This window comes from Leptodactylus fuscus, chromosome 3 (genome assembly GCF_031893055.1).
Source record: "Leptodactylus fuscus isolate aLepFus1 chromosome 3, aLepFus1.hap2, whole genome shotgun sequence".
NCBI lineage: Eukaryota > Metazoa > Chordata > Amphibia > Anura > Leptodactylidae > Leptodactylus > Leptodactylus fuscus.
The window spans coordinates 56880895-56896433 of NC_134267.1; the positions used below are offsets into that span (position 1 = coordinate 56880895).

At 45.2% G+C, this 15539-nt stretch overlaps 1 protein-coding gene across 1 annotated transcript in view; it reads right to left on the reverse strand.

Annotated features, from left to right (window-relative positions):
- The window catches only part of PPP1R14C (protein phosphatase 1 regulatory inhibitor subunit 14C), a 30724-nt gene extending 21157 nt beyond the window's left edge, over window positions 1–9567 (reverse strand). Inside the window, exon 1 of the mRNA XM_075266589.1 lies at window positions 9043–9567. Coding sequence (XP_075122690.1) covers window positions 9043–9294 — 252 coding nt within the window. The 5' untranslated portion in view covers window positions 9295–9567. The remainder of the gene's footprint in view (window positions 1–9042) is intronic.
- Between the last annotated feature and the right edge of the window lie 5972 nt (window positions 9568–15539).

A 15539-nucleotide genomic window follows, 5' to 3' on the forward strand; every position in this document is an offset into this window, starting at 1 on the left:
CACTTGAAAAAGGGTGCTGTGCCCGAAACGCGTAGTGTGCGCTTCAAACAGAAATAAAGTTTATCCATTTGACAATCAGCTGAGAGCGGTGATCCTCTTTAATCCCTGGTCCCTCCCGATAACACTTTATTTCAATGGGAGCTTTTTGTCAGGATTTTGAGGCGAATACGGCCTCAAAATCCTGACCCAAAAATCTCTGTGTGAACTTACCCTAAGAGGTATTTTTAAATGCATTAAAGATAGATAATTGTTATTTTATATAATCTTTTGTTCTCTGTCCATTTTAGGGTGATCAAACTACAGAAATTAGACGGAGATAACTGGCTATAGACTGATACGAGGTTGTCCAAGCAGTAATCAACCCCAGAGAGGAGTAATGCACAGTGTTATCTTGTAATCTGAATGCCTATAATAGAGCAGACTGGAGAAGGCCTATGAATATTCATAAGGCTCAATAATGGGAGTCAGTGCAAGAGGTGAAGGAAAGTTCAAAGCTTATTTTCTTCTATAATTTCATGTAGTAGCACACCAAACCCAGGCATTATAGTTATAACATATCTAGCTGGCACAAAGACAATCTGGGTAGTTATCCCGCAAATCTCATCAAGGAACTGGATGGAGACGGAGGGGGCTTGATCTGCAACAGTCAATATGGTGGCATTTCAGTCCATTACTTTTAATAATATGACGGATCAGAGCAAATGTGATGGTTGTGTAAATGTTCCTTAATTCAACTTGCACTAAAACAGGAAAGTCTTTAAGGAGGACCTTTCATACCTATAAGCAGCCCAAAGTTCTCAGCACTAATATGCGAGTTTCCACTGATTCCGGCACAGTTAGAATTTTTTTTCTAGCCCCCAATGTTTTCAAGCAAGGTAATGCTGTTCGTTTTGGTCCCTGATATGCTATATAGGCTCTATTGTCAAGAGGGCGGTGTCAGGCAGGAAAAGACAAGGGGTGCGATTCCGTGCTCCGACACTGGCTGCCTCTGAACCCCCTCCCCCACCTGACGGAACTTAAAGATCAAGCATCAAAACTACCTGCGCTGGGGAAGTGTGTGTGTGTGTGTGTGTGTGTGTGTGTGTGTGTGTGTGTGTGTGTGTGTGTGTGTGTGTGTGTGTGTGTGTGGTGGGGGATGCCACAATTTCCAAAACAGTTGTGGAAAGGCCGTGATTTGCCTGTGGCAGAAAGACCGTGGGAAAAAATCATGGCGTTTTACAGTAACTGCAAAGTGGATGGGATTCAAGTGAATCCCATGCCCCTGTGCATTTAAAACCCACAGCGCGGACACGTTGCGATTTCCAAAACCGGCGTGGTTTTGGAAATCGCAGCATGTCAATTATATCTACAGAAACGCTGGTGGCTTCTGCGTAGATATAATGTTAACAGAAAGTCTGGAGGAAACGCTGAACTTTTTGTTCAAATCACTGTGGGAAGAACCACGATGCGTTAGCCCTGCGTTTTTTCCCACAGCGCTTTAGCGCTGCGGATTGTCCCGTGGGGCCCTAGCCTAAAACAGATTGTCATTTCCAACTGTTTTTAGTGTCTGTTTTTGTAACCACAAAACAAAGCTAAATTGGTGATCAAAAGATAATATGAACAGGCACTAAGAAGCCTTATTTTAGTCTCAACAAATTTTGTTCTAGCTGTCAAAAAAAAAAAAAAAAAAAAAAGTTACAACATAACAGTGTCACATGACTCATCTATTCATAAAGTACAAAACACCCAGATAGTTGCCGTATGTGTTGCTAGGTGTGTGCACGGCTATTCTTCACAAGGGGTGTAGTTAAAATTCAAGCTAAGAAGTTAATCTCTAAAATTAGCTGGTAAAAATTGGAGGGGATTTGGGGAAGGGAAGGGAAAGGGGGGGGGGGGGGGGGGGTCAGAAGTGAGACGTGTTATATACCATCCAAGTATGAAAACCTAAGTAATTTCATCCATTAGAGGTATTGGACTAGAAGCTACTACTGTACATGGCAAAGGATAAAAATGAAGGAGACTTACGCTAGCTTCACAATGGCATTCAGGTCTGCATGGAGACCCTATAGACTACAATTGGGCCCGCTGGGTTTTCGCCAGTTTCAGTATAACAGTCCTTGTAGGAGTTTCTCATCGCCATATTTAAGTGGAATCGGTGGAAGATAGAGACTCCAATGCAAATGTGAACCTATCCTTATATTTCACCTTATAGAAGCATACAAGCATTTCTAGCACTAGGCCTCAAACTACTTTATACAAGAGAACTTGGTCGTCAGAATCTGCATAGTAAAGGACCATATAGTATGAATATAAAATGCAGCCCACCCAAAAACATTATATAATGAACACACATCTATTACAGATAGTAAAGGAGGTCTAACCACATACCCAAGCATATTCAACTGTCACCATCGTGTTATGCAGCACATTACAGTGATAACATAACATAACAGAAGGATGCAAGTCACTTTTGCCAATCTGAGAAGAAAAAAAAAAAAAATCTTATGCAAATCAGGCAGTTTGTGCATTGGGGGGGCAGGGAGCACTGACCTTGCCACTCACCTCCCCCCTCCCCAGTTTCCTGCCAAGGCCACACCCACTACCATCACATCACTGATCCTCGCTGAGCTGTAAAAGCAGTACTCTGGGAGCTAAAAGCCCACCGATGCACCAACCAGACGGGATATACATAATGGTAGGTTTGCCATCGTAATGTGCTCTGTAACAATTGTAGCAGCTGAACATACATGGGGAAGGTGGCAGGCCGACTTTAAAGGGGTTGTCTGGGATTTGAGCACAGATGGTCACACTTGCAGCACTATAAAAGGTCTTCATTGCTGAAGTCAATAGGAGAAGCAGTAGTTCTACATACAGTGTTGGCTAAATGTATTGGCACCCCTGCAATTCTGTCAGATAATACTCATTTTCTTCCAGAAAATGATTGCAATCACAAATTCTTTGGTATTATTATCTTCATTTAATTTGTCTTCAATGGAAAACCACAAAAAGAATTGTCAAAAAGCCAAATTGGATATAATTCCACAGCAAAAATAAAAAAGGGGGTGGACAAAAGTATTGGCACCGTTTGAAAAATCATGTGACGCTTCTCCAATTTGTGTAATTAACAGCACCTGTTACTTACCTGAGGCACCTAACAGGTGGTGGCAATAACTAAATCACACTTGCAGCCAGTTGAAATGGATTAAAGTTGACTCAACCTCTGTCCTGTGTCCTTGTGTGTACCACATTGAGCATGGAGAAAAGAAAGAAGACCAAAGAACTGTCTGAGGACTTGAGAAGCAAAATTGTGAGGAAGCATGAGCAATCTCAAGGCTACAAGTCCATCTCCAAAGACCTGAATGTTCCTGTGTCTACTGTGCGCAATGTCATCAAGAAGTTTAAAGCCCATGGCACTGTGGCTAACCACTGTGGCCACTGGCATGCCCTATTGCAGTTAAGACTTTTTAAGGGCATGTGCTTTTTTATATGCTAAGGCCCCACGTACCAGAAATGCAGCATTTTTTGACTGTTGCGGAAAGCCTTGCCCATAGCAGGCACACACACTTCAATTTCTAGTATGGGGTAGGGTCAAGACATGCAAAGTTTATTAGGATTCTTATGCTTGTTTTTGGTTCAACTTAATCCATTCGACAGTAATCTACCATAAATCTGAATGCTAAAAGAGGGACTAAGCCGTAAACAAAGAGGTCAAAGGTGAAGTATAACCTTTAAAAGTAAACACTCCGAGGACTAGAAAAACGGAAGAAAAATGGATCTGTTCTATGATGGACTCCATCCCTTAGGCTCCATTTTTGTTTGTCAGATGTTCGGCCTTTCAACTGAAGTTGCCGAACCAGAATGTTGTGCTTGCGTCAATTTTTTCGTCAGACAGTCCCTGAATTTGCGTCAGAGACTCGAAATGGAGACGGACTTATTTTTAGAAGTGCTTCTTTAGAACACCTTACCAAGAAAGACACAAGTACGATATACAAGCTTAGCCCAGGGCCTCAAGTATACTGATAAGAAAATGAACAGTTGTCATTTACTCTGCAAATACATGCCTAGCAGGAAGGCTGCGGGAAGAAGAAGAAAAAACCTGCCCTATGACTAAGGTCTTTTACTACGTCTTTTGTCTTATAACCTCAAGTTGTCAGCTTCAGTTTTCCACCCTATGATCTAAAGAAGCTCAAAGATTTGTGGAGAAAGACAATAAGAAAATTACATGTTGCTTAGAGGATTAAAATTATTCTCTTCACACTCACTTATAATACCGTAAAACGTTCTCAGCATAGTCTACAATAGGGCTTCGCAAGCTTGTGTGTCTTGGGCCTCACCTGCAAAGAAATATTACCACAGAGCACCAACAAATGCCACAGCGCTGGATACCCAATCCCCTCACCAGTGGTAACCAAATAACAGTATAGCACAATATACCGGTGGTGACACCAAAGACCTAGAGTTGAGAGATTATAACAAATCAAAATTAGTGATCAGGCATTTTATCTCATTATGATTAATGGCAATTACTTAAGCCACGCCCCCTTTAAAACCCTTTTAGAGTATGTGAAGTTTGACTGAAAACGTCCGAACCAAAACTGCTACTTTATACCAGGGTCTCTTAAGACCACAGAACATAAATAGCGGAGGCCCAGGGAAGAAGGGCAAACAAACATGTAACTCACCTCTCCCTGAGCCCCAGAACTGCTGCTCATCCTCTTCAGGCCTTCAAGTGATTGGGCCTCAGCGGTCATGTTGTGGCAAAAACCATCATGTGTCTGGCGTTGTCACACATGCTTATTTGAATCAGAGGACCCAGAAGTTGTTCAGGATCAGAAGAGGATGAAGACTATGGGGAATGACGCTGAGGGCTGTGATTGGGCCTTAGCGGTCACACAGACTTTGGGTGTACAAACGTCATAAAGACAGTACGCCCCAGTCACTGACCACCACTGTCAGCCCCGGGACATGTAACCCCAGCCGCAGGCCTGAAGACTAGACAATGCCTGCCAATGTTGAGTATTAGATGCCATGTAGACCATTAAACAGTGGAGGGGGAGGGAGATGACTGAGGAACTTCACAGTGTATGGGGAGAACTAGTGAACATATATATATATATATATATATATATATATATATATATATATATATATATATATATATATATATATATATATATATATATATATGTGTGGAGGCCACAGGAAACAGATACAACAAGGAGAAGGGGAGACATTAAAGTCTGCCAGTAGGGTGCACCAAAATTCCTGATGGCAGCCCTGTGTGCTATGCCTGCGTTACAGCTCCCTCACTGTAATCTTGCACATGCAAGGAGTGCTCTATGACCGTGTCATTCCCCATACAGTACTACAGGGGATGACGACAGGGAAAATAAGTAATGCTCAGCACTGGTGGCCAGGCAGTCACCACAAATGCAAGATTTCAGTGAAGGAGCCATGATGTAGGCTACTACCAGGAAGCTGTTGAGTGGGCCCCCATAACAAGCTCCTCTGGTGGGCCTTAAGCACTTTAGTTCGACGCTGGATAGGGGATTAATTCTGCGTAAGAATGGCAGAAATATCATTTGGCCATCAGCTATCTCAGGCGTTCTCATACAGAATGAATAGAACGGCCGGCCATATGTCTAGCCTGCTGCTCCATCAGGATGGGAGAATCCGAGTCCCACTCTAGGGATTGGTGAAGGACCTCCTAATCATTGTGATGTTATCCCCTACACTATCAATAGGAGATCGCTTTATAGCTTTGTAAAACCCCTTTAATTGAACTTTGACTAAGAGAAGTTACACAGAAGCAAACATAAGCAAGACCTAAAAGGGAGGTTTCCAATAGAAGAGTGTTCTCCTCTGATAAACTATTAGTATTTCCAGATAAGATATAGAGTACATGTCACAGCCATACTGAAGTGAGGAAGAACTGCCCACTCGTCAATGTAACCCCATCAGTGGTCTACAGTGCCAGGCCATAGAACGGTCACCCTAAACAGCAGGCCTTATGGCCACAAATGGCATGCCAGCTCCATCAGGACAACAGTGGGTGACATGTATGAAACATATGCATATTTGTCACAAGTGTGAGATTGATTATATATTTATTATAACACTACTAAGAACAGACATGGCCCTCCTCCACCTTTAGGGCCCTTTCATACAGCTGTGTTACGGCAGAGAAACAACCTGTGTGGCGGTTATATCCTCCAGGCCCAACTGCAGCATTGGGGAATGGAGTTTACAGTAACAATGGATTTATACTGCTGTGAGGCTCAGAATTACTGCGGCTCTACTGTCCTGTATTCACATTATGCCGCAGCTCCAGAGGCATCTCTGGGAGAGAGGAAAAAAAAAAAAAAAGTTTATATTTTAGAGATGAAAAAAAAAAATTCATTATTTATCTACACCATGCTTAGCTTTTTCTTCTTAAACTCCCACAGCACAGCCACCTTTCCAGTGAATGCAATGAGAAAAGCAACCACACAAATTTGGTAAATAGAGGGTCATAGGTCCCCCCCCCCCCCTCTCCTGAGGCCTCCAGAGGTGGGATGGTGTTCATGACTTTCTGTGAAACACCTTGAAAACAAACAAAACAAAAAAAAAAAAACTATCCAGGTGGTAGCACTGGGCATGAAAGACCACTTTGTCATATTATTGAGGTTGTGCCAGCAATACACAACTCCAGAGAGAACTAGTCATGGTAGGAAAGAAGATCCAGAGAGGTCACTTCTAGAATTAAATCTGGTGCGAACTGTTCAAAGTCTTTTTTTTTTTTGCTAGTATTCCACCAGCAGTCCTGTATTCTCCCAAGAAGAAAGTGAAGCTCAACATCTGAGAAGTGTGTTACATTTCCCACATTCACTACCATTATGAACCATCAGGATCTTTACTTCATATAACAGTTCAGATCAGCCTATGTCCCTATACTGTATTCAAGATGTAGTAACAAGTAGACCGCCCTTAGTCATGTCACCACTCTATGGGAGACTTTTTTCTGCGTAGAATCTGACGCCAAAATCCGTGCTATCTTCCTCCGTGTGAGTGCACCCCAATGGTTGACACACTTTTTATGACTTTTCAAAAAACACCTGCATTAAAGAAAAAAAAAAAAAAAAAAAAAAAAAAAACACACACACACACACACACACACACACACACACACAAGCACTTTTACACTGCCTACTTCCTCTTTCTATGCAGGTGGAAAACATGCAATTGTGCCTCTTAGGATTAGTACACAAAGGAAAGGCAGTACCCAATCAAGGTAAGGAGCTACAAGAAGTCTCCTCCATGCAAAATCTACGGACACGGGTGCTCTGACATGCAGCAACACTACCAATAAATGAATCCCTTTCAGAGAATGGATTACCCCATTTCTAAAATGTAACATGTACATATTATACTAGCATGTAACACAAACACCAGAAGGTAACAATGTTGAGCAGGCCCTGTTAAAAAAACAAACAAAAACACAAAACCCTGTACCAGCATTCCCTATATAGCACAGTATAGTGTATGAGGAGGTAGGAATACAATTCCAGAAGACTAAATAACCTCAGAGTCAAATTTTACTGGTAAAGTACTGCATGAGAGAAGCTCAGAGATGTTCCTGCGTATGCAGAGGTGCAGGTGAGGAAGATGGTGGGTCCTGTTACCCCTACAATGCTAGAAGGTGTTATGGGGCACTCACAGAAATCAGAGTCTGTATATAATGAGAGGTGTTGCAGGACAGGAGCCATCTCAGACTTCTAGATACTTTATAAAACATATGAGGTTGAGAAAAAGACTGACTTTTGATCTTTACTCTCCAAATCTGGAAAACATACTGTAGACACACATATTGGGTGCTGGGTGCCAAATGAACCATTCTAGGAGACACTTGATTTTTAGTGACAACATGGGTGTAATTATACCCCTTGCAAGTGCTATGGCGGCCAAAGGTTGAGTGGGCCACTCAGGTGCAAGAGTGTAGGGAATAAATTGGTGGCTTTCTGCCACTACTGGACTACACGGCTGTTGTAATTTTTTTATTAGGTGATTGGGGCAACATGGCCAAATGAACTTTAACCCTTAAGTACTATCATGGTGTCTATCATACACTGTCATCATACACATATCATTATGATAGACACCATGACAGTACGTAAGGGTTAAGTTACATCACTGAGGATAAAAAAAAAAAAAAGTTAGGTACCAGGGAAGAAAATGTAAGCACTGGGATCCCTGGCTGGTGAGATCACTGCATCCATAGAGCATTACAATGACAGGAGGGGCCTAGGAACCAGGCAGAAGTGCCAAGATGTGATTGCAACCTCTGGCAGACTTATGGCTATGCCAACCGAAGTATTATATGTAGGTATAGGCAAACCTGGTCGGTCCACATGGTCAAAGGGGTACAGATCATCCACTTCAATAATAAAAGACTCGCTATAACAGATGACTAAAGACTAAACCTGATCTGATGCAAAGGAGGCTTGTAAAGAAGCAGACACAATAGCCTTAGCCAGACACTACGTACAACTAATGGTATTAAATGAAGGTGACCCAGACGCAGAGCATTACATGTACCGCCAGGCCAGGCGCATAGTAATCCCCCATCATTCAACTTCACTATTAGCCTACATGTAAAAGCACATGCAATCTTGTGCCATGTAAAAAGCCGATAAACCAGACTGTGAACCGTCTGCAAAGCTAGACACATTTAGAGGGACATTAACCCTCAGCCTCCCGCTTCCACAACATAGAGATCTGCTGCCATGGGTCACATCCATGTATAGAGAGGTGCTCAGGGCTGGAGATATGGCAGATAAAGTAGTCATCATGGGGGCAGCCATTTATTCTGGACTTCCTATTAGTACCCCTATTGATCCTCCATAGCCTGTGATGGATGAGAACAGGGAACCACAGACAACATTGCAAATGGAGAAAAGTTGGGCTGTGGGGTCTCTGTCTATAGGAGGAAGGTTAGAGTGATGACGTCATTAGTAGAAGCATATGACCTAATGATCTATACACCTATGTAAATGCAGGCAGACAGGTCATGTATGGAGACAGTACCTCGCAGCCATAGAGCTCGCTGAGCTGCTCCACAATCCACTCCTCCAGCACCAGCCGCTTCCTCAGCTCCTTCCTGTCGTATTTCACAGTCACTTTCCCCTGCTGCTGTCTCCTCTGCTGCTGCTGCTTGTGCTGCTGAGCCGACACCTGCGGGGAGTCTTCCCGGGCTCCAGGGCCGGCCAGCGGGGTCTGAAAGAAGACCCTGCCCCCGGCTGCAGCAGGGCTGGGCTCCGTGCCACTCACTGCCGACATCTCCCTGAGTAGAGCCGGGTACGCTGGGATGTGAGGACCGCGCAGTGATCCCGAGCCCCCCGCAGGATGTGTGTGGTGTGCTCCGGTGTGTGCTGAGCCCGCGGCGCTCTATTCCTTCATCACCACAGTCCGAGGATTATTCCGCCGGCTCTATATAATGCACGGCGGCCGCTTGTCGTCTGTATAGTCCCCCTGTCATCCGCCGTCTGCTCACCTCGCACCTGCGCTCCCGCACACTGCCCGCTGCTGGTTCGCTGTTATTACAAGGGGAGGGGCTTATGTTCCAAAAAAACAGGGGCGGAGACTGCAACCTGGAGGCGCATCTCTGCACCCGACCTCCTGCTATGGGGGGAATGAGGGGCGCAGGTGGCGGGGGCTCTTACCACGTGACTCTCCATCAGGTGCCCCACAGCCTTCATATCTATTACCTGTCATGGCTCACATCATGGTATATAGCATTGCCTGCCCCATTACCCATCAGAGTGCCCCCCTGTGCCTTAGGCTGTGGTAGCCATAGTATCCTAGGCAGGGAGGGTCCCCATAGTTGTGCCCCTGACATTGCCAGATTTGGCATGGATCATATATGTAGTTTTTGCGCCAAGGCCTAGAATGGGTTTAAGAGGAATGAAAAATCTAAAAGTTGGGCTTAGTCTACACACATGACTGTGCCCGAGCACGGATGGCACATGGATGATGTCTATGTTCTTCCTGTGCCTCCATGGACCCACTCACTTTTTATTAGTGATACCAGGGTGCAAAATGGAGAGGTATAGTATTTTTGTTGGCTAAAAGTTACTTTTTTTGTTGCAGATTTAGCTACAGCTTGAGATATATAAAGTAGAGAGATATAAAGGGAGATGTCTCCTGTATTGAGGCCAATATTATAGATCACATTCATTAAAGACTTTCAAAAATACATTTTTTTGTTACATTGCCTTTAAAGCGCACCTGAACCTCTAAACAAACTTTACATAAATTTATAGCACCATTTGTGTACGTAAGAAGTAACACTATATCTGATTGTATTCTGCAGTTTATAGAATATCCCCCTGTTCATGCTATAGCTGCTATTTTCTGTAGTCTTAGATAGACTGGCCCTGACACACCTACGCCCCCTAGTGAGCTTAGCTATGGACCCCCTCCAGTTCGCATATCGGCCGGGCATTGGAGTACATGACGTCATCATCCACCTTCTTCACAGAGCTCTCTCTCACCTGGAGAAACCAGGGAACACTATGAGAATAATGTTCTTTGATTTCTCCAGTGCATCCAACACTATTCAGCCAGGGCTGGTGGACCATCACCTGTCCAGCTGGATCCTAGACTACCTCACAAACCGACCACAGTATGTGAAAGCCTGGGACTGTGTGTCAGACACCATGATCTGTAGTACGGGACACCACAAGGTACACTTCTTGCCCCTTTCCTCTTCACACTGAACACTGCAGATTTCAGGCACAACTCATCTACCTGTTACTTACAGAAGTACTCCGATGACTCTGCTATAGTAGGCCTTATCACTGATGGTGACGATAGGGAATACAGAGACTTAAACCGAGACTTTGAGGAATGATGCCAGCAGAACCACCTCAGGATTAATGTTGGAAGACCAAGGAGATGGTGGTGGACTTTAGTAAAGGGAGAAGTGCTCCAAAATCAGTGGAGGGCATTGAGATATACCTATAAGTACTGGGTGTGCTCCTCAATCATAAACTGGACTGGGCTGATCACCTTGGAGGCGCTGCACAGAAAGGGTCACAGCAGACTCTACCTGCTCAGGAGCTGAGGGCCTTTGGAGTCCAGGGGGGACTTCTTAGGGTCTTTTTCAACTCTGTAGTGGCATTATTTTTCATAGTGGCCTGCTGGGGGAGTAGCATATCAACCAGGGATAGGAATTTACTCGACAGGTTAAATAGAAGGGCCAACTCTGTCCTGTAGAGCCCCCTGGACCCAATACAGGTGGTGGGTGACAGAAAGATACTGTCCGTGGTGAGCTCCATGTTGGAGAACAACTTCCATCCCAAACATGAGACCATGACAGCACTGGGAAGTATTGTCAGTGACCGACTGCTTCACCCCAAGTGTGAGAAGGAACTATCGGAGGTCCTTCCTGCCTGCTGTGGTTAGGCTGTACAACCAACACCAAGCTAAGCGGAGATGACTCCATACAGACAAATGAAAGATCCTTAAGTTGTGATATCCCTCCTACTATTGTTTTTACCTTTATCTTTCTATCTGTACCTACTATCACTGTAATGCCTCTTCCTTAGAGCTTTTGTATTATTATTGTATTACCTATGCTGTCACACACTGAATTTACCCATGGTGGGACGATTAAGGGATTATCTATCTATTTGCATTCCTCTCTAAGCATGGGGATGTATATTAACCTCCTGTGGCATCCGTAGTTCCCAAAATAAAAGTTTCTGTGGGACTGTAGTCTCCTGCTCATGAACATCTGAACTTGTATTCACTTGTGAGATACCTGCTAGACCGACTGAAATACCCAGTCATTTAGTTATGGTGTATAAATGTATATTGTTCGAAAACCCGTCTACCTTTTTGAGGTGTTCTTACAATAGTCATCTGCCAGCTACCCTCAGGATAAACAATGAATGTATGATTGTTGGGGTCCCCACGCCTACGAATCACTAAAATGTGAGTCCAGGCCCCTAATTTGTCCTCACTTGATGACTGCAATGAGGAGAAATTTCAATGGACCAATGATAGATCAACAATGGTAGCTGCTTTATTCAAAGTCAGTGGGGCTAAGACCAAATATTACTGGGTCACCTTGCAACTCCTTCGCTGGGGTCAGGAAATCTAGTCGTATCGCGACCCTGAGAGTGCTATGACCACAACTTGAAGTTGCAACAAAGTCAAGCAATGGTTGACTTTAAGTTGCGTCACAAATCCAATCTCTAACATGAGTGAAGGAATCATAAAGTGAGCCAGCGATTTTTTTTGAGCCCAAAATTGAGTACCCTAGCCTTACAGGGACAGGCGAGTACAACAGTGATCGGTAGGTTTCCCAGTGATCAGTCATTTATCGATATGGGAAAAGCTCTTGAAAGAGCAGCCGCTCATCTTCTTTCCATAAAATTAAAATGCTATTTGGCCAAGTTGCAAGGGTATGTATATGAGGAAATGGAAAAGACAACTAGTGACTGTCACGGAGCAAAGGTATACGTCTTCCTCCGGATGGTCTTTTGAATCAACACGGACGCAAGAGGTCGGGAGACAACAGCAATTTATTGTAATCCACAAAGTTAGTAGCCGGCGGCGGTCACATCAACCGTAATAACAATAAGTCCACAGAAGTCACAATCCAATGATAGCGTTGGTTCCTTGGTCCTGTAACTATATCCTGGCTCTCTGCAGAGCTGTGCACAGGCCGCCTAACACATACTAACTCCAGCTACAACTATATACTAAAACTGTTACACCTATATCTGTGGGTGGGAAGGGCTGAGTCACAGATCCTTCCCCCCTCACCTATACCAAGGAGAGCAGACTCCCTGTCTACTATGGACAATGCACCATCCAACATCTTCTTGGAGACACTGATCAGATTATCTCCACCCATTGTCCTCACTAGTTAGAGGTATTTGCATACAATGTGCTAACACACTAGACCCTAATCAGCCAACTACACATTGATGTATATAACAGGTTAGAGAATACATTCCACATGAAATATATATTACACATTGCTTATAGTATAGACTCTAACCATCCCGTGACAACCCCTCCCCCTCTCAAAACATGTGCATGACACAATTGGCCTACACAGGTAAATTGGGGAATGCACATCAGTCTCTATAGCTCATATGTCCTCCTGCCGGGATAACCCATCCGCGTTCTGGTGTTGGTTCCCTCGGCGGTACTGAATGGTAAAGTTGTAGGGTTGAAGGGCTGGCATCTGGCAGAAAATCCGGTGGATCCATGTTGGCGTCTCTCTGAGCTTGGCTTCGGGTCACTGCTCCCACAAAGTGACACTGTAGATTTCCAACATCATTGCCTAACAGAACATCGGCCGGCAGCCCGCTCATCACACCAATTGTGCATCGTTTTGGTCCATAACCATAGTCGAGTTCCACGGTAGCTTTAGGAATACGTTTCCGAGTACCTCCTGCCAACTCGATAGAAAGGCCAGGGCCCTCCTCTAGGGCCTCGGGTCGAACTACTCGGGGGTCCGCTACCGTTAGGAAAGCTCCCGAGTCCCGGAATCCAACAACTGTTCGGCCATCCAGTAAGACCTCCTGCAAGTGCTTCCGCTGAAGGTTTGCGGGATGTGTGGCGGAAGGCTGAATCCCATAGACCCCTGGAGGTGGAACAGATGGGTCATTCATGGAGTCATCTAGAAATGGGGCCAAACTTTCAGTCCTAGGGGTGGTTCCCAGGTAGTGAATAGGCCGGGATGCCACGGTGGCCCGTGCCCCCATGTTAACAGGGCAGCTAGCTTGCAAATGTCCAGGCCGCCCGCACCCAAAACATCTGCGTTCTAGCATTCTTCCAGTAGGTCGTTGTCTAGGGACAGGGTTGTTCATAGCTGGAGGCCGATGGGCTGGGGCAGGGGTAGAGGGGGAATTGTAATCCTGAGGCCGGGCACGAAAGGTGGGTGGCTGGATGAAGGGTGTCTGGCGGACTGTGGTAGTTTTCCGCTTCTCTGCAAACAACCTCTTCCACTGCGGCTTGATGGTCAGGCCCTCATCTGCAAGGGAAGCAGCTTGCTCCACTGTGGCTGGGTTCCGTTCCAGCACCCACTCACGAATCTCAGCGGGGCACTGGGAAAAGAACTGTTCCTTAAGTATGACTTGGAGGACCTTATCAACTGTGACAGCCTCCTCTCCTTCTAGCCAGCGCTTGCATGCTTGCTTCAACTTTTGGGCGAACATGTGGAAGGAGCTTCCCCCATTGTAAGACAAAGAGCGGAACTGAACTCGGTAGGTCTCTGGAGTGACTGCATAATACTTCTGCACCGCTCTTTTAATGGCCTCATAGTCCCGCTGATCACTAGGTTCCATGGCTCTGAGAGCTTCCGCAGCCCCATCTCGTAGGTGCCCCACCAGATACCGGACCCAATCCTTCTCTGGGACTTCCATCAGGTGGCACTGGTGTTCGAAGTCCTGAAAATATCCATCAACATCCCCAGCCGCTTCATCAAAGGTCTTGAAGTGTTTATGGGACACATATGGTGGTTCTCTCACTGTTGGGCTGGGGGTCGACGTTTGATTATAATTCCGCGTAGTTATCTCAGCCATTCGCATTTCATGCGCCATTCTTTCCTTTTCATGCGCCATTCTCTGTTCCTCCTTCTCCGTTTCCTGAGCCCTCTGTAACGCTCTACTCCTTTGCTCTGCAGTTGCTTCTAGCCCCAGCACTGCCAATTCCTCCTCATACTAAACAACCCATCTGCTCTTTTGGGTCTGTACCTGCCACTCCCGTATCTCTCCAGTCTCCTGGGGGCAGCCCTCCTCATGGTCGCTTTGCAGGGTCATCTCCTCCAGTGCCTCGATCAGTTGCTCTTTCGTTCTTCCCTGGTAACTCAGGTTTAGTTCCTGGGCCCTTACTTGTAGACTTGCCATAGTCCAGTTCCTGTATTCTGAAGTTGTGGCTCCATTAATCACTGAGCTGTTGTAGTCCATCTCGCTGTCCGCTGTTGATCCCACCGCTGCCAACCAGTTGTCACGGAGCAAAGGTATACGTCTTCCTCCGGATGGTCTTTTGAATCAACACGGACGCAAGAGGTCGGGAGACAACAGCAATTTATTGTAATCCACAAAGTTAGTAGCCGGCGGCGGTCACATCAACCGTAATAACAATAAGTCCACAGAAGTCACAATCCAATGATAGCGTTGGTTCCTTGGTCCTGTAACTATATCCTGGCTCTCTGCAGAGCTGTGCACAGGCCGCCTAACACATACTAACTCCAGCTACAACTATATACTAAAACTGTTACACCTATATCTGTGGGTGGGAAGGGCTGAGTCACAGATCCTTCCCCCCTCACCTATACCAAGGAGAGCAGACTCCCTGTCTACTATGGACAATGCACCATCCAACATCTTCTTGGAGACACTGATCAGATTATCTCCACCCATTGTCCTCACTAGTTAGAGGTATTTGCATACAATGTGCTAACACACTAGACCCTAATCAGCCAACTACACATTGATGTATATAACAGGTTAGAGAATACATTCCACATGAAATATATATTACACATTGCTTATAGTATAGAC